This window comes from Polyodon spathula, chromosome 19 (assembly GCF_017654505.1).
Source record: "Polyodon spathula isolate WHYD16114869_AA chromosome 19, ASM1765450v1, whole genome shotgun sequence".
NCBI lineage: Eukaryota > Metazoa > Chordata > Actinopteri > Acipenseriformes > Polyodontidae > Polyodon > Polyodon spathula.
Window position 1 is genome coordinate 1,358,481 of NC_054552.1, and position 25,381 is coordinate 1,383,861.

At 39.5% G+C, this 25,381-nt stretch overlaps 1 protein-coding gene across 1 annotated transcript in view; it reads right to left on the reverse strand.

Moving 5' to 3' along the window:
- lgr4 (leucine-rich repeat containing G protein-coupled receptor 4) overlaps positions 1 to 25,381 on the reverse strand; it is a 48,528-nt gene that overhangs the window by 2,706 nt on the left and 20,441 nt on the right. Inside the window, exons 2-16 of the mRNA XM_041218241.1 lie at positions 23,260 to 23,331; positions 17,720 to 17,791; positions 15,477 to 15,548; positions 10,432 to 10,647; positions 9,547 to 9,618; positions 7,168 to 7,236; positions 6,084 to 6,155; positions 5,738 to 5,809; positions 5,405 to 5,473; positions 4,943 to 5,014; positions 4,219 to 4,284; positions 2,875 to 2,946; positions 2,201 to 2,272; positions 1,955 to 2,080; positions 85 to 197 (exon numbers count right to left, since the gene is read on the reverse strand). Of these exons, the coding sequence (XP_041074175.1) occupies positions 85 to 197; positions 1,955 to 2,080; positions 2,201 to 2,272; positions 2,875 to 2,946; positions 4,219 to 4,284; positions 4,943 to 5,014; positions 5,405 to 5,473; positions 5,738 to 5,809; positions 6,084 to 6,155; positions 7,168 to 7,236; positions 9,547 to 9,618; positions 10,432 to 10,647; positions 15,477 to 15,548; positions 17,720 to 17,791; positions 23,260 to 23,331 (1,307 nt within the window). The remainder of the gene's footprint in view (positions 1 to 84; positions 198 to 1,954; positions 2,081 to 2,200; positions 2,273 to 2,874; positions 2,947 to 4,218; positions 4,285 to 4,942; positions 5,015 to 5,404; positions 5,474 to 5,737; positions 5,810 to 6,083; positions 6,156 to 7,167; positions 7,237 to 9,546; positions 9,619 to 10,431; positions 10,648 to 15,476; positions 15,549 to 17,719; positions 17,792 to 23,259; positions 23,332 to 25,381) is intronic.

Sequence of the window (25,381 nt, forward strand, 5' to 3'; positions counted from 1 at the left end):
CACAGAAGTATTTAATGTAATATACTGTTAAAAACAGAACAAGACGTATACTGAAGCCAACAATGACATGTCGGCATCCCTTACCTGTTTTTTTAAGGCTGCCGTCCTGTTTACTGGGATCTTCCACATTGGTAGTCAAGTAGGAGTTGCATCCACCAAAGGTACAGCACTGGTAGGCATAGGGCACTGACAAAGTCCTGTAGCGCCAAGATAATAAAACAGCAATTATCAGTCTAATGTTTCAGCAAGTGTTTAATACTGACCATGTGGACGCACAGCTTACCACAGCTTATTTGCACAGAATAAAAAGTTCAGTTTGGTTCTATTTTTTGGCTGGGGGTATCAACAGTACTTAAAAGAATGCTACCCCTGCCAGTGTGTTGGATAATTTTGTAGTTTCTTTACTGGGCTATTAAAAATGAACCGCTATATAATTCATTCAACAAGCTTTTAATCATTGGCAGATTTTTTTCTCCCTCCACATTTTATTGTGTGGCAATAAGAAAATCATTCAACAGCAGTCAAGCGAGAAAATTAAGTCAGTATATTACTACTTAGTACTACTTAATAAAATTTCTTAAAAGTACACTATTGCAATCAATAGTAAAACCTACAACAGCACGATTCTTACTGTGGGACTATAGAAAAAGTGCACTGCAAAACTAGCACTTTGGTCAAACAAGAAATGATTATTTTTGCCAGGTTCAGGTGATCTCATTTTTGCTCAGTCCCTTTAAAAGGTGACAATAGAAAGGGGGGGTTACTGTATGTACAGAAAACACATATTTAACACTGCCCCTTTAAGAACCTGGATGCAATTACAAAAGGCACCAGGCGCCCCCGACAGCAATATCAAAATCTGAGTCTAGGAAATGAGGGTGACAACATTCAGTTGCCAGACGGCACGCTGTACAACTGAAGCTGGCATTGAAATCGGTATGCAGCGGCGATCAGAGTCAACACCATGCCCTGCTAACCCCCCCCCACCCCCCCCGTGCATAATGAAGCATGTATTCATCCTTGCTAACTGCGGAGAAGCAGCGAGCTCTAAGTAAAACAGCCCCAGACTGTGTGCAATCCACACATGCTTTGCATCATAAGCTCGTTCCCACTTCTGCTCCATCAATCAGTCCTTTTGTTGATGCACAGGAATGCTACTTTTTATAAACACTTGACAGCCATCCATGAAAAGTAAGTTAACCAACCACAGGGCACAGATGCAAAGAAAAAGTGGTGAAAAGTGTTAGACTTGGATATTATGAACCAAGACAGAATGTTCCTAAACAGTATGACTACAAAACAGCATGCCATATCATAAAATATATTATAAAAATATATATATATATATATATATATATATTATATATATATATATATAATATATATATATATATATATATATATATATATATATATATTATTTTAATATCTATATATAAATATTTATGGAAGTAGTATTGCTTATGTGGATGAGGGGAAAAAAGTTACAAGAAATTTATTTCAGCAAGTTTTTTTTCCCCTCACAGCTAATAAAACAGTACCTTTATATTAAATGTGTATCCAAAGTTTAACTATGTCCCACTGAGGCTCAGCACTTGATTGAACAATAGCATAAATTATCAAACGCTTCCCCATCACAATGTTATGTGACATTATGTACAGAGCCAAAAAAGTGAGAAAAATATGTTTAAAAAATTCTCCTCTGTTGCTACTTTGAGACAAGAAAGTCCCGCAGCTCACAAAGGAAACCGATTTCGGCCCATTAGATTGATTCAAAAAGGAAAAAACGAAAATGTTAAAGCTAAGCTCTCCTTTACTGACAAGCTACTAGGGAGAATAAAACACAAGAACTGAAAAAATTAAGTTTTGTCGAAAGGCAGCCATCCAAAGCTAACACTGAGCTGGTGGCGATGGAGACAGTTTAAAGCTGCTTTCAGAAGCCTTGCTAGAGTACCTGAGCTTCTTGAGGTCCTTGGCTGCCAGTAACCCTTTCAGTGCCAGATTGCCTGCTAGTTTCAGCTGATTCAGTCCAGTCAGGCCCACAGTTGGTAAGGAATTCAGCTCATTGAAACTCAGGTCCCTAAATCAGAAGCAGACATCCAGGGTTAGAAGCCAACAAGCCATATGTTTTAGTAGGAAAGACTCTTGAAATTAAATTGCTGCAAACTATAGTAACGGTATAATAATTCCATATACTTACAGGTTAGTTAACGCAGAGAGTGATAGGAAAGCATCTCTTTGAATCGAGTCGATCTCATTTCGGCTGAGGTCTCTGTTAAATAAATAAATAAATAAATTTGTAAATAAAAAGCGGCAGAACTTAATTCAGCAGCTTTTTATTTCTTTATTTATTTATAATTAAAATGTTTATTATTTTCAATGAATAACTTTAAAAAGGCCATGGCTAGGACTAAAATATTACATGCACTGCAAAAATGCATACTCATAGCCAGTGAAAAAACATTAGCATGCATCCCTGCCCTGTCCAGAGGGCCGCATCTGCTGTCGGTATTACAGGGTTAAACTACCACACTTTACTGCAATACTCGAGAGCCACTACTATATAAAAGACAGACGGAGGGAGTGCATTCATCTGAAGCTCTAAACACTTTGAAACCTCTTTTCTTCTTCTGAAGGGATTGCATGTCTGATCCTTGCCTATAAAATCAAGTCCAAACACTTAAGGAATGCACAGAGATGCACCTGTCAAGATCCACACACACACAACCGAGCGCGGCCCTTCTGTCGCCTGTGATTAATACCGTCCTGGAGACTCATCCATCACTTCAGAGTCAGACTGAGGCAAACCCCCAACGCTTTTGCAATAAAACAGATCAGGCTGATTATTATTAAAAGGAAGATGTCAAAACTCACAGCAAGCGGAGGGAAACCAATCCTTGAAATGTGTCTGCCTTGATGTCTTTGATTTGATTGTGCTGTAAGGCTCTGCAAAAGGGAACAAAAAGAGAGGGGATTTATAGCAAAGACAGACAGACCTGAAGACTTATTGATGCTTCTTCCCATCACAATCCAAGTTCCCTCAGGGATTCATTGGCAGGGTCATGTGAGTGTGCACTAAACTACACTCCTGCTGTGCCATTTTTTTTTTTCCTTCCCAGTTGTCTTTCTACTCTACAGTATTTGAAAATTCCGTACTAAAAAATGTTTACCATATCAAAGCACCTCAAAACACGGTGAAGCATGGGTAAGCATTGTAAAAGAACAGAGCGGTATGGTAAAGCACATTAATAAACATGGCAAAGCAGGGTAAACTATGATAAATGCATAATATAACCATGGGGGGGGGGGGGGAGCATGGTAGAACTGCAAAATTAACTCACAAAATTTCGGTGGTAAACTTTCAGAAGGGGCGACGCACTAGAACTTGGGGGGAAAAACTGAAAAATTCTTGGTTTTGTGCTCTTGTTTCTTGTGGGGTTTAAACATCCCACTGGTACAGAAGTATCACTGGCAAGTTCATAGTTCCAGCACCTTATGACTAGTATTCTTGCTTTCATACCCCGTTTATGATCTTTGCTATTACTCTGAGCAGTTACTCCAATTCTCACAAATTGTGTGCTTACTTTTTGACGCTGCTCTTCAAAACTGTAGTTCTAAAAAGCTTCTGAATTGCAGCAAACATGCGCCATTGTTTAAAATGCCTCTATCAGGCTGCTTTTGTAACACATGCAGAGCCAGTGTGATTTAGTGCAAAGAACACATAAACAATATGACAGCAGCTACTTTACTGGCATCTCCTCTGTGGGCTGGACCAATAATACATGCTTGTAATGAGGAGTGGCTTGGCAAACTAGTGACACACATTTTCATTCTCTCTCTTTATTATATTACATATCCATATGTATATATAACCGTTTGGAGTACTGATCTCCTCCTAACAGTCTGTATGGCTTTGGTTAAGTGGTGCAGCTGTATTCCAGGTGAAGCAGACCTTAACAACTATTAAGAAAGGTAGAGCAAGCCTTAACAGCATTGGATAATGAGATCACACAGCTATCCTACCACTTTCTAAGTCTCCCTTTCGGTAAACATCTCGAATGCAATTCAAAAGGCAGAGCAGCTGATATAAAGCAGCATGCAGCCACCTTGCTGGCTCCCTACTCAGAAAGGCACTAACACCCCTACTCTGATCTAGTGCTGTCGCTGGCAAAGAAAACAGTTTGAAAGACAGGGACGGTGTGAATTCCAGAGACTTACATTTCTTCCAGGTTGGCACAGCTCTGAAAACTCGGGAGATCACTTATCTCGTTGTACGACAGGTCCCTGGGAAAAAAAAAAACAAACACCACACACATCAGAGCCTTTGACAGCAACTTCAAAATGAACTACATCAGCAACGCCAATATACTTTACACAGCTGCCCTTATAAAAGCTTACCACACAAAATTTTTGTTTTCCCCATGTACTTTTATCTATTTTTACATTGTACATTTATCATAGTTTACCATGTTTTCTAATATGCTTTACCATACCTCTCTGTGCTTTAAAATGCTTAGCTATGCTTTATTACACTTTGCGATTATTTTACGGCTAGAATTCTATAAAAGGGTGCAACTAATTCTCTTCTGAATTAATTAATCAATCCTGTCTGTTTATCCAGATAATTAACAAAATACCACTCAATCCCAAGCACAGCACTTTTTAAAAAGAATATTTACCCACTGCAGTGCATACCTGCTTTTAAAAACTACAATGAATGAAGTACTAGATAAAAGTTGCACATTAAGTGTGCCCAGTTCAAATAAATTGCCAAATGATGCACTACAGGATAAGATATGACACAGCAATGCACTAACATTGCATATTTTTTGTCTCATTATAAAAGTGAAGCCCGTAGTGCATCCTTAAAATGCTCATGAAGCGAGTTGAAATAGCTGCGTCACATTCCATATTGCAGGCATTTACAGCCAGGCTGACTTACAAGGTGCGGAGTCTCTTGTGATCCTGACACAAGGTAATGGGAATGCTGCTTATCTTGGTTCCAGTCAAAGTTCTGCGGAGAAAGTATTAAAATTAATACTTGGATTAAAAGAAAAAAAAAAAAAAAAGAAAAAATCAATAACTAGAAGTAACATTTAAAAAAAGACACAGAGCCCCAACCCTCAACTCAGGAGGTATTGAAAATGTTTTTTCTAAAGTTTGTTTTCATGGAAGTTTGATTCTCATCACACAGACTATCATATCAGTTTCATGAAGATCAAACTTCATTTTGTTTATAAAAACAATGCTTAAAATAACTCGGTTCAGGTATGAACAAATTAAGCAAAATGCACAGCAATATCCCCCCCCCCCCTTGCTAAAATGTTACCATGACTTGGGGTCCAAAGTCTTAAACAACTCTGCCAGAATTTCACAGTAAATTCACTTGCCACTAGCTACTCACAAGCTCTCCAGGTTCACTGTGCCAGTCAGGTTGGGAAACCACTGCACCATGCCAGCTCCTCGGACAATCCTGAAACACAAGGCAAGCAGGAGGAACATCAGCAAAATCAGCAAACAGGGATGGAACTAAGACTTTCACCCATTCCAGGTTTTACTACGAGCTTGATCAGTGTACAGGTAACAAGCGCAGGTGTGTCTTATTAAACCCATAGCAAAACCAGGAATGGATCAAACTGCTATGCAATGGGAGTCTTTTTTTCCCATCCCTGTAAAGGATTAGAAATGGAACAATTTTAAAAGGTGAGGATATTACTCCTTCAGAACCAGTACTTACAGGGAGTGCAATTCTGACAAGTTCTGGAAGGCTGAGGTGCCCACAAAAGAAAGTGGGTTATCGTACATGTGTCTGGAAAAAAAGTAAATAAATGTAAGTATTTCGGTTATTCTGATATATGAATACAGAATCTACAGCACATGCATTTTCTGGATTTTATATTACAACATACACAGCAACATAAGTTTTTAATTAAAAAATCTTCGACATGAGTCCACATAAATGTATAATGGTGAAAATGATCATCTTAATTGTCATTCGTACTAACTATTCTAGAAGTTTTAAAAACATTATTCATTAACATTATTGGAACTGCATTACAGACAGAGAACTGCAATTCACTTACATTGCTCTTAGCAGTGGGGTTCTGTTGAAAGCACCTTCAGGGATCACGGCTATGTTGTTACTGTGAAATCCCCTGGAATTGTGATAAAAAATTTTAAAAAACTGATAAAATACACAAAAAAAGTGCAATTCTACAAATGGGGACCTCAGCTGCCTTGGAGAGAGTGTGAAGAATCAGAAGAGGCCAGGCAGGACATTTCCTTTAGGTAACTGGCTGCACATCACACCCAAGGCCCAAGACCCAGCACAAGAGAAAAAACAGAAGCTGCAGGAGTAGGTGGCAGCAGTTAGCTACTAGAACACTAGACTTGTGGTGCACTGGCGGGTTTAGTGACCACCAGTTCTGTGCCTGGCACGAACCAATATTATTTGTCCATTTTAACACTTCATTTAGAAATGTGTTTTTAACGAGAACTTGAAGTTTGAGTCTAAAGCCTCACTTGCATGAGATATTTATAACTTGAAAATGCTGAAGACATTGTGCATTGCATGCAAGATTTTTCCTGTTTGTTTGCGTGTGTGTGTGTGTGTAAATACTTTCTGCTCCTACCATAACACAGATCTTGAGTATTTAAAAGGTTGCTGACAACTATCTAAAACTGGTTTTCTGACAAAAGGTAAATCATTAAACCTTTGTTGCTTTTTATGGGAAAAAAAACACAGGTTTCTTTCCATAAACAAGCAGTTTTAAGAACGGTCAATTTAATTAGAAAAGAAAAGTTAATAGGATCATGGGGGAGAAAAAAAAAAAAAAAAAAAAAAAAAAATCAGATTCCGTGCTCTGGATCAAGTAACAAAACACCCAAGTTATTTTTCTTTATTTCAATGAAAGGTTTCACAAGCAGGTTTTTTTTTGGAAGCGTAGGCCCCATCTGGTAATTCATCAATGTATCATCTTGGGCAAAACTTCTCACAGGTCACCTGAAGAGCACAAAGAGGCTTCCTGACACACACAGCTGGGAGAAAGAATTGAAGGGATGCAGAATGGATTACCGGAGTCCAATCAAGCAATGTTCAGGGTCTCTTCCTGTGACTGAGTGTTTGTTACTCTATTACTATAGCAATGGCATTGGAAAAACACTTACAGCTCTTTGAGGTTTGGCAGGGATTTGATTGCTCCAGGAAACTCAATCAGGTTGTTGTAGTTTAGGTCCCTGTGAAAGAAAGGGGGAGCAAGGAATTACTGAGATACACTTGAACTGTGCCGTACCGTACAGCATGCGGGAACAAAGCAAACTCCGAGGATTGGACAGCAGATACACTAGTCAGGGCTTTGGTATGTATTTTATCAAAACGGAGATAAAGCTAAATTTTAGCCAGTGTTTATCCAAGTACTGCACTAATGGTTCCAATCACTTGATTCACCTGACAGAACAGTACACTTCGTACAAATCACAACAAAAATAGTTACACATTTATTTGTGCATCACTTTAGCCCCAAATGCATTTTCAAACCCGTTTCTTGGTCAGAGGTTTGACACTCCTATGCGCACAGCCACCATGCTTGGGTGACTTTGCTTGTATGGAAGGATGTTTCTCTCAATTCCACATACCTCAGAGCCGTGACAAACTAAGATTTTTTTTTTCTTTTCTAACTTGATGGAAGCACACAGGGTCTTTCCATCTCCTGTTTGAACTCTGGTCAATCTGTCGATGAGTGTTTGTCGTTCTGGAGCCGATGATCGCGGGTCAGAAATGCTTTTGTACAGTTTATGATTTTGTGTCTCTTTTAGAAACATTGAGGAGAGTCCCGGAGCGGGAATACCCATCTATAACCTTCCATTCCCCCTTTATTAGAACCGCAACTTTTATCAGTCTAACCTACTTGCTTTATCAGGGGTTTGAATGGGCACACACAGAACCCTGTTTATTTATCATGTGGTCATCTCGTCACTTCCAAAACCCAAGATAACAATATTATAATCCAGAGAATTAGACTCATCCATGACTACAGCTTTAAGCAATGGCCTGTTTCCGTGTTTTTTTTTTTTTTTTTTTTCAAACAGTATATAGCTCATTTTATTAATGAACTGTCAAGACTCCCTGATGAAGACTGTAGCTGTCAGTGACAGTTTTTAGTTTCTCCAGCAAACGTTTTATTTTCCACTATGTGGAAAATGTCAAGGCGTTTTCATCCTCTCATCCCCTCAGCAGCGGGAGGAAATGAACAATGAAAGGGAAACGAGATATGGATCTTGGACGACGTGATATTTATCTTGGCAGCAATTATTGGAGGAAGTTGGTACACACGCTTCCTGTAACAGTAAAAAGAAGGAAAATGTTCTACATATCCACAAGTTCCACCAGTTCAGGGGACAATCCTGATTTTAACAGCAGCATGTTAACATGCAGGGTAGCTTTGCAGCTGGAGAACAGCAGGGAGATACATTCACGCCTGGCACTGAAACAGTTACTAACCCGTTGAAGTGAACTGTACAGAACCAAGAATATAATTTACTTCAAAAGCTTCCTGTTTCTAACAAACTAAAATGTAACACATTAAATCAATTCATAATGATTTTAAACAAAAAGGAGAGCACAAACACAGTTGATTTATTTGCAGGGGGCCACACCAGGAAACAATGGAGGAACATCTAGTGTGTTTCAGGCAATTCTTTAATGGCTGCATGCTTTGCACTGAAGGTTTCTTAAAGCTGTGTCCACGATGCGGTGACATCATGTGGAATATTGCAATACCGACGTAGTGGCAGAGAAACTGAAGCCACAACAATCTACACCTCACCGATACAGGTGCATAGCTTTCTAACCACAGCATAAGAATCTGGGCCATTATGAAGACTGTGAGAGAGCCTGCTGCAATCTGTCTTGCAGAAGCAATTTAGTTTGAGACTTTTTTGGTGAAAATTTCTGTTCCTCTAGTATCAGTGTTCATTCTCCTGAGGTATTAATCTGCTCTCTGAATAAATATCTGCATGCATCAAATTAAGAAACGAGAACAGTCATTTAACCCTTTAGTAGCTGACCTGATACTTAAGAAACATGGGTTAAGGAATAGATCAAGTGTCAAACCAAGTAACTGAACCTTCCATGGTCTTAGAAGGGACTAGACCATAGTGTTCTTGTATAGATAGTTTGTTTTATGTTAACCTGTAATGTCCATATATATATATATATATATATATATATATATATATATATATATATATATATATATATATATATATATATATATATATATACACACACACACACACACACACACACACACAAATACAAGCCTGTGTGTGTGTGTGTTGTAACATGCAAAACAGCATGACAGTGCATGACAAAAACATTACCATAATGCATGTATATTATAAAGCAATTATGTATTACAGCCACATAATTATGTTTGCATTATGATATGAAATCAGTGCAGCACTCGTGCATGTCCGCAACATTACAACTCTGTCAGATAATGGAGGATTAACTGAAGAGTGTTGATTGCACAGCAGGGTACTTACAGTGTTTCCAGGTTGTCTAATCCAGCAAAGCAATGGTCTCCTATCTGTTGAATTTTATTGTTATGAAGGTGTCTGAAAGAGGGAAAACACTGGGTTATTAGAGAACATTACATACACTGATGAAATCTGCAAAAGCAAGGCTGCCTGTTCTTGAACATCTCATTTCAAAATGAAGCTTTCTTGCCTCTGATGTTTTACAGCAGCTCAATCTTTCTTACTGCTTGAATCTGGTTGCAAACCAGACGTCGGTATCCAGTCTAGCTGAGAAACTCTGCACAGCAGGTGGAATTATATTAAATACATTTTAGCTCAAAAATGAAACAGAAGCAATTAGTTAGAGAGCGTCTGTCAGTCTGCATCTGGAGTGGAGTCAGGTTTGTGTCACGAGAACATGTTCCCCAGGTTATTAGCAGCAAGCAGCAATTCCAATTCTTTACCAGCCACAATCATCCACTGCACATTCAGCAATACTCAAAGAAACCATTAAACATAGCCTACCTTTTCAGTATTGCAATGCACAGCATGCCAAAAACTGCATTTGTGTTCAGAGAAAACTGTTATACCACATGCCAAAAAACCAGGGCAGAATCAAAAATCACAACATTTCTAGAAGGAAAGTATTAAACCAATGAAGGAGTTAGTATCCACTATGTAGTAATGCTAACTGAAGACCTTGGGCTCTGTTTAAAAAAAAAACTTTGAGGACTGTATTAAGGATTTTTTTTTCTATGACTGAGAATGACTTCTAATCAAACTCAAGACATTGAGAACTTGTAGTTGAAACGTTTGAAGAAGAATTGCAAGCATTAGCAAATAGGAATGCTTTCGAGCATGAATCTACGTAGACTGTGCTCAATGAAAGGGAGGAGGGAAGTGAGCACTCACAGCACCACCAGACTGGAGAGGTTTGCGAAGGCCCGGTCCGGGATGTTTGAGATTCTGTTGAGTGCCAGCGTCAGGGCCTGCAGGGAGGGGAGGTTACTGAGCGGACTGACTGGAACCTCAGTCAGGCTGTTATCATCCAGCCACAGGTGACGCAGCTGCCCGAGACCCTCAAAGCTGTCCTCCGGGACCACCGTGATGTGATTAGCATCCAGTCTCCTGGGGAAGGGAGAGAAAGAGCATAAAAGGATTTAGCGACAGGTAGTTTATTTTATCAAATGCCTTGTCAACTTTTTTCTTTTTCTATGGATGCTCATTCCATGGATGCTAAAATCCAAGAAGCTGCAAAGTTCTGAACAGTAGGAGTCCTGCTATATGCCTACTGTGATGGGTAAATCTACATCTATCTATATACATATACACACACACATACATTATATATAATACATATTATTAGACACTAGATCTTGGGTATCCCTTTTCTGTTGTGCCTAGCTCCACGCTACTTCAAAAAACAACAGTTTGAAAGCAATGACCTCAGAAGGCAGGATTTCCAAAAACATATCAATCATTTTACGACTATGAATCACGTTGGCTCTGTGTAAGCTTTTCAAATGCTTGCTACCAAGAAAAAAATACCTAAAATGGGTCGTGGAAGGGGAAAACCAGTTTCACTATAGCGGTTGACTGTTTAATTGGGAAAGTGGCAGTCATGTATTACAAGTGATACAGTACCTGTGTAGTGCATTGTATTGTATCGGGTGGGTGGGACTGATCAGGCTTAAAAGTACAGTGCCTGCCTGCCTTCCACACCAGTGTAATGTCATTGACGTAAAGACAGTGCAGATGTACGGACCCTCATTGTGAACAAAGCAGTCACAGAACCACCCCCCCCCCCTCCTCCTCCTCTTGCATTAAGAGCCAATAAATAAATAAATAATAAATAATAAATAAATAAAGACCCAGATAAGAAAAGGCCTGCGGCTCCCTTAGGAGTCTGCTTGAAGTGACCTGTCTCCCTTTTCTGTCTGTCATGTTATTACTCCTCCCTGGAGATCAAAGGCTTTTCCATTGAGTGGCTGAAAACATACCTGACAGATCTCCTCTGACATTGCTATTCATCAATTCCATTTGTTAAAAGACACCCCCCTTCCCCTTAGCACCGACACGCAGGGTTTTTAATGCACACATTCATCCAGCCTGTGATCATAAATTTGTTTAAAATCAGGAGTCATCTCCCCATAGGAACAAAAGCTGTTTATAATTAAAAAAAAAAAAAAACTAAAACACACACTACTGTGCAGGCAATCCTATCTAAAAACGGACAGAGATGTTCACGTTTAATCATTTTAAAAGCTGTGAAAGTGGTTTCTACAGATACAGTGCCTGGAGGGCTATTCAAGAGATATAAGAGTACAAGTAAACGCATAGGGGTTAATATTGCAACAAATTCTGAATACACCCCCTCCCCACAGATAAACACTTACATTATATTCACTAGTTTGGTTTACTTGGTCACAGACAATTGTCATTTAGTTCATAAAAAGTGTAGATAAATTAAACCTGACAATGGAAAGAGTTACACCAGTTACAAAGGGTCTCATTAAATTATAGCTGTATTTATCCAAATTGTAGATTGTGTTACTCTTATATAACTGATGGCTGCAAGGCAATGCAGGGAGAACATGCTCATCAGTAAAACTCAATGTATGTGTTTGTAACTCTTCACTTACTATACAAACGTTAAGAAGAAAAATGCAATTTAAAATGAAATACTTCATACTAAAAGTTTGTGTCAGATGGAAGACGACGGAAAGTTAAGAGACCCTGACTGACCACATAAACATTTGAAAAAGAGATATTCCCAACACAAGTCCACAGGCACCGGTCTTATTGGAACCACATGTCTGGAAGCATACATTAAAAAAAAAAAAAAAAAAAATAAAAAAAAAAAAAAAAAAAACTGCCATCTATCTTCTGATTTGAAAGGTAGTTTGAAGCCGGATTATCTTTCCTTCTTATTTTATTTCTTTTTAAAACTGTAATGTAAACAAACATTCCTGCTGTGTTATTTACTGCCGTTTCCACTCTCCGCAAATCACAGCCCTGTCCGACCCCTCTCGCGTCTCAGAACGTTCCGGACTGCGGCAGGCTTCCTTCACGCCACACCACAGAGAGATACTGTCGAGTCGGAAGACAGTATAGCTATTATTTTCTACAGGCAGCTCAGACATCATTGTTCTGCTACTGACACACAGGCATGTAAAAAGTAAAGCATTCTACTTAATCCTAAAAGCAAAAAGTAGTACAAAATAAAAAAGTGAAACAATGAAGGAAGATATTCTGTACCAGATTCTTAAAAGATTTTTATCTCAAAAAACAACAAGACAGTGACACCAGGAGCTCGGCGAGACAAACCTAGGAGAACCTAGGCAAAGCATCTGCATCCCTATCTCTGCTCATCTCTCATGCTAACTGATCGCTATCATCACTGCAACTTTGAGACATAATAAATGGAAGAATATTTTCAAAAACAAGGAGCAAACCTGGGGTGTCACCACTGGTAAGATCCTGATGCACATCTATAGCAGCATGGATTCTATTGGCAGTACTAGCTGTGTTTGTATTTATCATTCAGAACCTACTCAGGTTGCTTTAATTACTAAAGTTTTTTTGCATAAAAAACTTCTGATTGCAAGTTATTTAATCTGTTTAGCTCTTAGGCCCATGAAAAGAGAACATATATACAAGGTAGAACCACTTTACATGCAAATATAGTAACAGGAAGTGTTTGTATTAACGATCCAACAGGTTGCCAAGTTACCAAACATGGATAATCCTCCAAATTACTCCCAAAGTTATCCAGGCTTCCTACAACTGAAAGCAGGACTAGCTGACCAAGACTGCAGCAATCTCAAAGCGGTCTACCACCCTCTGAAGAAAAGTTTTGAAGCAGTCAGAACCTTCAGAAATGGTTAAAGGAAGGGGCATTTGTGGAAACGAAGAAAATGGCTACTGAAAACAAACTCTGGTCCTGTTGTTTTAATGTCCTGCACCCTACTCTTTCAGTGACTTCAAAAATGGCTTAATGTTCCCCCTCCACAAACTCCTTACTAAAGCAAGTTCCAAGCATACAACATTTTGTATTCATCCAGAACTAAAGGCAGGGCTTGTCATTGGAGGTCATTTAGGGGTCATTCTGAGAACTATGTTTAGCTATAAATGCTTGCTTCCTTTTCAGAGTCTAAAACAGGCATTCGACTTTTCGGACATCCAAGGACACTCAAGAGGGGAGATCTAAAGTTACTCAGTATATCACAACCTCTTCATGCTTTGACTTTACGACATGATTATTAAAATTAATTTTTTTTTTCTTGCAATACGCCCGGTAGCAAGGTGGGCTTATGACTGACAGCATGCACTCACAGGTTTAGTACAATACCAGAAGCACCCTGTCAAAATGCATTACTTAAGCTAAAAAGCTTAACCCCCTTAGGAAGAAAAGAACAATTGCCTGATTATGGAGCAATCCAATGGAGTGGTAAAGGCCTAATGGTTGCTGTCAAACCCTGTGCATCTTCCCGTGAAAACAATTTAGCAAACTGACTTTTATTAGCTGACAAAAGCCAGTAGGATGCCATAATAAAGCCAGGTGTCAGAAAATTAACCATCCAGAGGCTGCGTTAAACTGACGCATTTAACGCCTGTCATGCATCAAGCGGAAATCAAGCCTAAAGGGAAAACAATTACGTTCCCCAGACTTCAGACTCTGCCTCACCTTCCCTGATGCATGTTCACCACCTCTTACAGCCCAGCTAAGATAGTTCACTAAGGCATTCCTACTGCTCTCAGCTGGTAGAGTAAAACTACAGGACAAGAAAGTGAACACACAGTACCTGTTACACCAAAGAAAGCACTAGTCAAAACGTTTGTCTACTTGACAGTTTTACTAATTGAGTGTTTTCAAGGTATGGTTGAACAGCTAAAGTGTTCTAGGCCATAGGAACCAAAAGGGAGGCTTGTCTATTCTAAATTAGAGCAAACCGCATTCCCAGACCAGCCACTATTAGTACAACTATACATTTATGATCTACAATGATCCTGTTACGGTTTCTTTAGCTGAAACACATGCACCATATTCCTGTGCACAGCGCATGTTCCTCCACTGTAATGGTTTTTGATAATCCCTCATTGTTATTTGTTTTCGTCTTTTTTTGGAAATCACGTTGCTAATTCTTCTTTTCAGGGTGTTCCTCTTCTAAAAATAATCTTAATCCCTCCCAAGGCAGACAGACAGGCAGGCAGGGCATTGGAAAGTAAAGGAGGTAATTATGCTCAACCCTGACAGCCTGTTATTCCTGACACGCACCTTTGAGACAAGACCTTCATTCCAAATGGCGCCAGATACAAGTTTGGTCTGAAATATTTCCTATGAGAAGGTAATTCTTACGTGGGCGAGGGAGTGCGCTGCGTTTTAGGTTTCAACCCAGGAACCTCCCTGGATTTTACGGGACTGACCTGAGATAGGGTTTGGTTAGCTCTAATTGGGGGTACCTGCAGTAGCCCTAAAGAAGTACACTGCATGTTACATGCAGCTGCATCCATTACACTTTATAGATGGTTCGTCAAGGTGGATTTTACTGTATGAAAAAGCCAATATGCTTTTACGCATTCATAAATGAAAGACTAGAATAGAAATAACCTCTGCTATTAGAAGCATTAGTTCCCTAACTGTATAATTATCAATTTTTGTCCCACATGAAATGTTAGGACTTCTAACTTGGTGTGAAAAGCATACTGTATACATTGAAAATCATAACTCATTCATGTTTGGTACTTCATTGGAACGATTATTTACATACATGTTAGGAGTTAACATGACTGATGTATTCAAATCCTCAATGTAACAAGAGTAAAAACAGGACATTTGTACTATTGTCTAATGGGCTCGGAATAACAACCACAAGCCACTGTATTGTGCACAGAAAAGCAATGCTGACCAAAAAATGAAGCTCCCGGTTAGTGTCTGGAGTGAGAGGGATACTTACAGGGACTGCAGGGAGGTTAATCCTTTCAGCACCTTGCTGGGGACAGTCTTCAGCTGATTGTTCTGCAGCATCCTAGGAAACACAACACAAACCGGGTGAACCAGAGGCAAAACCTACCCTCGTATTAGGGAGCTTTCACTTGACTTAACAATTGGTCTTGGTGTAAAACTATCAAGCATCATCAATGAATCCATTAATCAATTAGATCCTGTAATGTTTCGGGTACGGGACATGCTGCAGCCTCCTTCCACTAAACAGGAAGTACAGGATAATCTGCTTCCAGCCCCATAGTTAACATACAGGTTCAACTGAGAACTGGCTCGTGAATCAGTGGGGGGTGGAATCACTGGGGCACCACAGCTCTCAATTCTACAAGAAGAGCCACTTTCTGTGTTGTGTACCAATTAAGAAACAACTAATTTAAATCGATTCAAAATTTGATAATTACTGGGTAGCATTTCCCTTAAAATCTAACTGCTCTCCAAATTGACTCTCAACACAGATCTGTGGTTTGGAGAGCTTCTGTGGCAAAATCATCGGAGGAATGTTCTGCACAGGACAGTGATCCTACTTCTCATTACAACAAACAACTGCCTTACACCCCACAAAAACACTCGCGGTAACCCCTTCCTCTCCATCTTTGCCAAACTGAGAAAGGGTTGTATTAAAGTTAAGCAGGAACCATTGTTTTAGATATTTCCTTTTCTCTAGTACTTCCTCTTGTTGTTGCAGCAAGTCAACCAGATACAAATAGTTTAAATACAGAGCAGTACTTTACATGACACTGTTTGTCCTACCTTGTAAAACAACTTGGGCCATTCTTGAAAACAGGCAACAGGCTGGTGTTGAAATTTAAATGGAATGTACGCATGAAAAAAACTACATAGATAAAGAATGTGTAACTGTAACCATAAAACTGGGGGAACACAAAGCCACATTGTGGATTGGAACTTGGTTTCAGGAGACACTGCACGGCTCACCAGGTGAGACTTGGGGGTTGATACAGCAAAGTTGCCTCAAGCTTGGTTTCCTAGAACCAGGTTACAGGCCAATGTTCCTGAAAAAGTGGCTTTATGTTCTCTCAACTTTATACAGTTAGTAAACAGTGGTTATGGACTGCAGCACAGACGGCTTTGATAACTGTAGCAGTGCGACTCAAACCAGGCTGAGCTCTGAAAGTTTTGGGATAGTTAAAGGACTTTAGTGAGGTTTGAATAGTCTGTCCTGCCCCTTCAGAGAATGTGTAATGATATGCACTCCAGCACAGTGGTGATAAGGACTTGTGAACAAGCATTGTTTCCATCAGTTGTGCAATGCAAAGCGAGTGATAAAGGTAATCTCTTCCTGTTGCACGTGGTATTAAAGGCAGATGTTTGGAAAGGGAGGCGGCTTGCGGCTGCAGATTTGCGAGTTTCTAAACTTTGAAGTGAATATACAGAGTTTAGAAGCATACATACATACATACATACATACATACATACATGTGTGTACGTGTGTGCGTGTGTATTGAGTTGCATTTCTGTTACTGAACTAGCAGGTAAGACTGACCTAATTCCGTTTCTTAAGTGTTCGTTATTCATCGACAAATTAAATCCCAGAAAACCACAAGCACCACACCTAACAAGACAAGACTCCTTCCTTAACGTTAAGAACACTGTCTACAGGGCACAGCCTTACAGTGGCCTGCTGATCACCTGGCTGATGGATCTTTCTAGACTAAGTGGTTATATCTTATACAAGAAAAAAACACACACCACAGGAGTCTGGAGATGTAGACAAACCTGTAAACAAAAGATCCTGCTGTGATACAGCCATGCAATGCATTACAACACACTTACTTGCTTGAACATTTTTCTATTTCCTGTGCCTTCCTTTTTTTAAACACATAGGGCTAGACCACCCCCACCTGGATACCAAACTGCCACATTTACACATACAGCATATTTCTATGGTTGGAGTGCAGCTGCATGGGGGCAATAAGATCAGCGTGGCACTCTGGTCCTGTATTGCAGTCGAGGCTGCGAGAGTGTCACGTAAATAATAAAAGCAGTCATTCCTAAGGAGATCACATAAAAGCATCAGAGGTTTGGTCTGACCCCAGGTGTTTTATGTTGAGGTGTGGCAGGGGACAGGGGGAGGATGTGGATTGTGCCAGCTCCAGCAGCCGTCCCTCCTGCCAATGCCAGAAGCTGGGAATGCTGAGAGGCTGGCAGGGGCGTGGCTGGAGTTCCGTCATTACTTACAGGACTTTGAGCTGGTGCAGCCCAGACAAGGCCTCGGGGTGGATGAAGGCAAGATCGTTGCCAGCCAAGCGCCTGCAAGAGACAAAAAAAACAAAAACAACAACAAAAAAAAAAAAACACAGTGGACATGTCAGGACTCCTGGGTCTCACAGCACAACAGGAAAAGGAAATGGCGTTCCAATCAACCAAGCAGAAAACTGTACTCAGGACGTGCCATTAAAACGCACAAAGCAACGGCTCGAACAATTTATTCCCTGAAAACAAAATCAGCTTAATATAAATGTCCCTGTACCACAACACTTCAAAAGCTCTTTTTTTAAACATAATATAAAGAGATGGTCATTCTGTTCATTTCAGTGCTTAAGGCAGGGATACACCATAAATACATAATGAATCCCTGAATGTAAACAGACAGTCACCATAGTTTATGTCCTTGTTTCATCACACACTTACTGTCCAAGCACAGCTATCCATAACAAAATGTAAACAGCGATTCTTTACAGTGAATCAAGGAAACGGAGACAGGGTCCTTCAGATCTTTCAAGTAACATCTTTGTTTATTTATTTATTTTATTTACAAGAGGTTGTCTCTCAGAGTCCTTTCTCCTGATGAGAGTCAGTAAATTACACGGGGGGGGGGGGGGGGGGGGGGGGGGGACAAAATCATGTGAGATTTCGAATTCTCACTCTAACTAGATTGTGAGACAGGTGCCAGAGTGTGGCGGTAGAAGATGAGCGCTTTTCCTGCAAAGCGCCACCAATTCTTAACAAGAGCCTGAACAACGTTTGAAAATTTAAATAAATAAAAAATCAAGAAGCTCAAGACACGACACTCAGAATTTATCTGAGCATTCCATCACTGCAATGGAAAGTTCTAATGCAGTCATGGCGATAGGGGAGATTACAGCAGTGCAGGATGTAAGTAGAGCTGCCACGCGATGCAGGGACAAAAAGCAAGAGAATTGCTATGTTTCCAGTCCACTTTCCAACTGTGTGTTCTTCCTCTCCTCCTCCAGCTACTATATATTGATAAACTGTATTCCTGTGTGGTCTCAATCTTTGATATGATGGTTTGCTGTAGGGCTAATACAGCAAAAGCAGGTTACATACCATAGCACCTGGAACAGCAGCAATGGACTACTTGCCAAAAGCGCACCAATACTGCAAGATGCAAATTTGAGCAGAATGGGATGACAATAACAGTTTGCAACTGCAGCTACTGAAATGCAAATGGAGCTTCAATAGAAGTAGTAATACAATAATTAATACACAATACACCTTCCGTATTCCCGCTGTCAAGACTGAAAGAGACTCCTAATACCTGGTGATAATATACTGAAATTTACCACTACAAATACCAGCACTAAAAATATCAGAAGTCACAAGCAGCTCAAGATACAATGCTGTTCTTGTTAAATAATGTGGGTTGTTTTTTTTTTGTGTCAGTTGGTTTTACAGCTTTGTGCTCTAAAACTCGAGAAAGGAATGGGTTTGTTGTACTGTTGTTAAATTGCTAATCTCCACTTTGTACAGGACAGGCATTTAAAAAACTTTCTGAAAGTTGAAGAGTTTAAAAGGACTGCAGTAAATTTGTCAGCGTCAATGTGTGACCACATTGTGTTTCACAAACAAGCTCCGACCAAGTACAAGCAAGGCTTATGTGACTCAGAATGGGAATATTTAGTCTGTCTCACGGCAACTCCTGTTTGCTCTGCCTACTGCAAGTAAGCAAGCAAGCAGTGAACTGCATTCCATTTCACTTCCGTTTCTCCCTGGTCTGGCCTCAATTCAGGGAACAGGATACAACTAGTCCATTACTCTGGAAAGAGTTTGGAAAGCAATTTGCAAACCGAGACAATCATCCATCCGCAGCACTAGAAACAGCATGCAGTTTCTACCCTCCTCTCTCTCCTTTTGCTAAAGTCTCACACCACACAGACATGTGGCGTTGCAATTTGAATATAAAAGGCAGCTAACTCCGTGTAACTTCTAAAATCAGTTTCCTTTATGGAAATGAGACCTAAAAAAATCGTAAAGGGACACGTGTAAAACCAGCCCCAGTTAACTGGTTAGGGTTACCAAGTGTAACCTTTTGAATCTTTTGAAATTGCGTTTTAGTAAAAAATCAATTTTTGTTGTATTTTGAAATTTGAGTAGCTACCCCCTCCTTCACTTTAATTGACTTTCCCCCCATTAGTACAGAGGGGAGTTCAAGTTTCCTTGCTTGATATTAAATAAGGCTTCATCCTCCCAGTCCACCTTAAGAAGCTCAACAAGTGAAATTTATAGCTAAACCAATAAAACATGACCAAGTACACTTAGAGATAAGCAATCATTATGCAATCTTTGCACTGCCAGAAAGTTTTCTAAAATTGGGTCTCTTAACTTACTGGACAGAGCAGCAGCTATGTCCGTGTAAAAAAGCACAGTGCTTGTGTCTCTTTTTGAAAGGCATATATGTAGAGGCTAGCCAGACTACAGCACTGCAAACAATTTTTCTTCGGGCCAACAATTCATAACCTGTCTGGGGACCAAAGGTTATCCATGGAAACAGCTACAGGAGAGTGAAGTTCATGTTTAGTTTTAGCTGAAACCTAATTCCTGCAATCTTGCAGAAGTACCAGGAATATTCAGGGTTGCTGGTTGTCATTAGATGTTTTTTTATTTATGTTAATAAAGAGGTGTGTTCGGGAAAGAAAGATAAGTTTGGCCATTTATTACCAACCAAGTACAATGTGTAGGTTTTTCCCACCACATGTCTAAATTCCCCACCCCACAAAATATTTTGATGATAATTAGTGAAAACAGGGTGAACTTGAAATTGTGGGATATAAAATCAGTACTAACAATGGAAACTAATTCTGCTCTAAGGCTTTTTGGCTTTTTAAACAAATCTCCACTATAAAACAGAGACCTAGAAGTGCAGTCTGTTGCATCGTACAGTTCTGTAGAAAAGTCACAAAGTCATCTGCTGAACTATTGGATTACTGGAGATAAAAGGGAAAGGCTCATAAAAAATAAAAAAAATTCTAAAAGGCAAATAGTTTGGTTTTGTGTTTGGCATGTTCCATTTGTTGTACAAGCACCAGAGAAGTCAACATTTACTCATACGTTATTTTGCAAAACCGCCTATACCTTAAAATAAAACATAACTTGATTTCTACAAGGCAAATTTAACAGATAAACAAATTGCACCAGTTACAGGCTTATCTTAAAGATCTAAAGTTCAACAGGTTTGAAACCGCATGTGTGTTTATTGATTTTCATTTCTGTAGATAATTAACCCTGTCCTGCATGACACTTTTTGAAAGAATTATTGTTATTACTACCAGTGTTTAAAGTATGATCAGAATCTAAAAGCAAAACAGAAACCCATTTGCTATAAAGTGGGTTAGGGTTAAAGTTAAGGTAAGAGTTATTCCCTTAGAACACCATGATTCAGGTTAGCTGTTACATATTTTAAAGTTTGGAAGCCTAAGAAATTTGATTCAATATGTTTTGGTTTAAAATTAGTTACACAAATACATGAAAATAAAAGGAATCCACCAAGTGCAAGCACCCCCTCTAGACAGCCAGCTGGCTTTGCCCAGACACCGCAACAGCAATGCATTTCCAGCATCTCAGACAGGCTTGTTTTAACATGACCTGCGTTCTGCAGCTTGGAACCGCCATACAGGTTTCATCCACCTGCACTGAAGAAAAACACAACACTGTCATCTGCTTCTGCGCTATTCCTTTCACACGCCACCCTAGTTGAAGAGCAAACCACCTCCTCCCGACATAGAAGCTGCTGCTGTTTATTAAAAGGAGGCAGACTTGCGTCAAAACAAAACACCAAAAATGACAAGTATGATTATGCACGAGCTCCAACTGCACTGCAACTCATTCCACCAGTCGCGTCGCCAGAACATTTGTGCATCTTGTTCTCTACTGTCAATTAAGAGTCCACTTATAATGGTTTCGTCTATAAAGCAAGCCCTTTGATGAAGTCAAAGCAAACGCCCCCCATGTACCCCGTTGTCAAATCACTTAAACCAGTTATTAATGAAAAACTGCCAAAGGCTCAGACAGATTAGTAGTACACACATTTACTATATATATAATTTATCAACACAGGGCCTCTTGTTACATGAAAGATTAGTTGTCATTATGATAATTGCAACCATACAATTAGAAGGCAATTTGTTTATATTCATCTGCAGTATAAATTTCTTAAATAGTTTTCAGCAGGCAATTGCAGTAAGTGTGGAACAAAGAGATTTTATACAGGTAGGAATCAGCAACGAAGATACAGGCTTGTGATCAGGGAAAGAGATGAAAAAAACATCAAGAGGACTAAAATACAAATAAAATAAAATAAAAATCACTCCTGGAAGTGTGCAGTGCAGGGGTTGATCTGATGCTTGTCTGAAACGGGGGTGCAAGCCTTACATTTCCCCACTGCAGCATGGAATTACAAGCAGGGGTTTTAGCCCTCAGGACACATTGTACTGAATGAATACGGACTTCCTGCATCCACTTTCACTGCGAGACTAGTTTTTATTCTGAAGATTTTGAAGGTATTGGAAATGGAATTGATTAAAAAAGGAACAGGAATTGGGAATAGATTTTAAAAAAGGAATTTTGGGGGGGGGGGGGTGGAGGAATTGACCCCAACAACCCTGAACAAGTGAATGTTTCATAAAAGTGAAGTGACGATACTAATTCTACCCCAGTTGCAAAATCAGTATTTCTAGCCAAAAGAAATAAAGAAATCAAACTAAAGCAACACTTTAGACGTGCTTTGTGGTTTGGCTGAACTAAAGCGTGTTAAAGTTTGGTTGATCTCCATTTGTTAGCAGCAATACAGCAACACCCAACAGTGCCAATAGCAATGGCACTTTGTAACTTTGTTATTATAGTATCTGTTGCACTGCATTTCATTATTTATTTATTTATTGATTAACCACCATATATATCGCATGCAAAAGGCTCTCTACCTTGATGCATTGCAGGCCATTCACAAACAGCAGCATTAAAAATATTTTTAAAGACAGACAAAAACACACCCCCAAGCCTACTATTCTGGCCTTTGCAAATAATCATTTGAAAGCAATTTTCAAAAAGCCCTCGGAAGGGCTAACAAAAACGAGCTCACATTACACATTTGTTGTCACAGCAGTTAAAGCAGCACAGCTTTGCCAGGCTGATGCCATGTTTCGCTGGCTGGCAGCATCAGATTGCTATTTGTAGTCTAACAAACAATTATGAAGAATAACAAGGAAAAGCACTGGAAGCTGTTCTGGGGCACAACGGACAGCTGCGTGTTTGACTGCATTCTGAAGGTAGCAGAAACCATAGGGCACACAAAGTCAATTAACTTTAGTGCTGTCTTTCTAGAAATTCAATGTAATAAAAAAAAAAAAAACCAATAATCTTTTCACAACATTGAACATTGTCAGTACCACAGCAAAACAGCTAAACCCTTTTTTGTACAGCATGCTGCAATACTGGGGGTTGCAAGAAGCAGGCAATATTGTATTTTTGAGAAAGATACTTACAGTTCTTCCAAGTATGGGAGGTTTTTGAAGACTTCGGCAGGCAGCTCTGTGATGTTATTCATACTGATATCCCTAGCAAATAAACAAAAAGAATGGGTATAATAAGAGGATAATTCAGAGACGTCAACATTGGATGACTTTATGAAAACTTACCCCCCCCCCCCCCCCCCCCATTTCCCCGTACAAATCAGCAAACAGTGGCATTCTGCTCTATAGAGAATGTTAACTTCTGTTTAAAACAAAAGACATGAAAGAATCCCTGAACTCCCAACCTGGCCCCCATTCCTTAAGGATGTTGTAACGATCCACTCCACTCCGATACCTATCTGCTGGAAAGCAACCTGACACCGAATGACAAAAGGAACAATACAGAAGTAACTCTTGTGGTCTCCGATTGCTGTGAAGCTATTTTATAATAGTTATGTAATTCATTTACTCCACAGAAACAGGGTATTTGTACAGTAGCTGCATTTGTCAGGACAGCACATTCATCATCCTGTCATTGGTGTCCAAATAGACAGGACTTATTTTAAATCCTTTGTGATGCACCCCACCCCAATGCATTGATTCTGGCAATTCACCTACACGCCATTGCAAAATATCGTGGAAGTTGATTGCGGGTTGTGTTCTGACAGGAGGAATGGTAAGCGTTACTGTCAGCAGATCCAATGCATAATAATAATTAAAAAAAAAAATAAAAAATACTGGAACTGCCTGACCTCAAGTTTAGTTAAATGGACAGTTAGCCAACTGTCTCCCGAGAGACCTAGTTGCAGCAGCCTAAATATTCAAAAAGCAATGAGATAATAATGAAAGCAGTGCCATTAACCCAAACAAATAGCGCCTAATTAAAATAGCAATAACTAGACTCCATTAGGAAGAACACACACATGCTGTTCGGTGTTTAAATCAACTCCTTACGAGACTCTGCGACTTACAACAGACACGCGATGACTGCCTCACCAGGCACCACACTAGCCCCCTCAACCTTAAAAGTGTGGAATAAGTAAGAGCAGCCAGAGGCAACAGGGATCTGCATTAGCACAATCCCAGGTCTTGGCTTCATTCTGCACACAGATCACCTGAGGCTCCTACAGTAGCTCCGAGTATGTGGACACAATTTTAATTTGGATGCAGAGGACATGTGCTTGCTTGAAAAAGTATGCATTTAAAAAAAAAAAAAAAGATTAAAAAAAACGCATGTAGGGCATATTCTCCAGCAGCTGGTGTAATTAGCAGATAAGATTTGCCTGCATACAAAACGTTGTTAGGACAGATCTAAAACTGGAGCAGATGACTTTTGGTTAATCATTTCAGCCTCACTCTCACACACACACACACACAAAAATCTCACAAAGACATACTTTACCACAAGTTAGGATTGTACTAAAACGAGAAACCCTAGCTCAATCTTTCCTTTACGGTTGCAGGAATAGCTGTATGAAAAAGTTCACAAGATGAAATGTTGGTGGTGAAACAAATTTGCCAAATAAAATACATTTTTAGAAAAAAAAAAATCACCCAAAAGTTTCTTAACAAAAAAATAAAAATAAAAAAAAAAAATTAAATTAAAATGGCATTTTGGGCTTCAAAAAAAAAAAAAAAAGTCTTTAAAAAAGTGCCCAAATGGCAGCAGCAGGTGAAAAGAATTTAAAAAAGATAAGCTTATCCGTCCTTAACGAAGTCAAATAATTCTACTATTACAATCTTGGGTTTCACTGGGAAGCCATCCCAAGTGCAGTCACTGTGCACGTGGGCCATATGGTGAGGTTGCATTCGGTTTCCTAGAAATCTGATTAAGAGCACACGCTTGCCAGGATGTCCACCATCCTTCACTACCATTATTTACAATCCTTCAGTTATCTTGCTATTGAATTACAGGGCAGGAGATTTCAATGCGGCTTTCAAAAACAACAAAAAAAAAAAAAAAAAAAAAAAAAAAAGAAAAAGCCACTAGCAGAGTCACGAGCAAGCCCCTACTGTGGTGGCAACCTTGGTGGTATCTCGGTAACATTCTGCTTCACAAATCAAACCCCTGCTGCTCCACTTCTTTTTTTATCTGCTGACAGGCTTTTGTCTCGCTGCCTTCCTTAAAAGGATACAGTACAGAGATTCTGCTCTG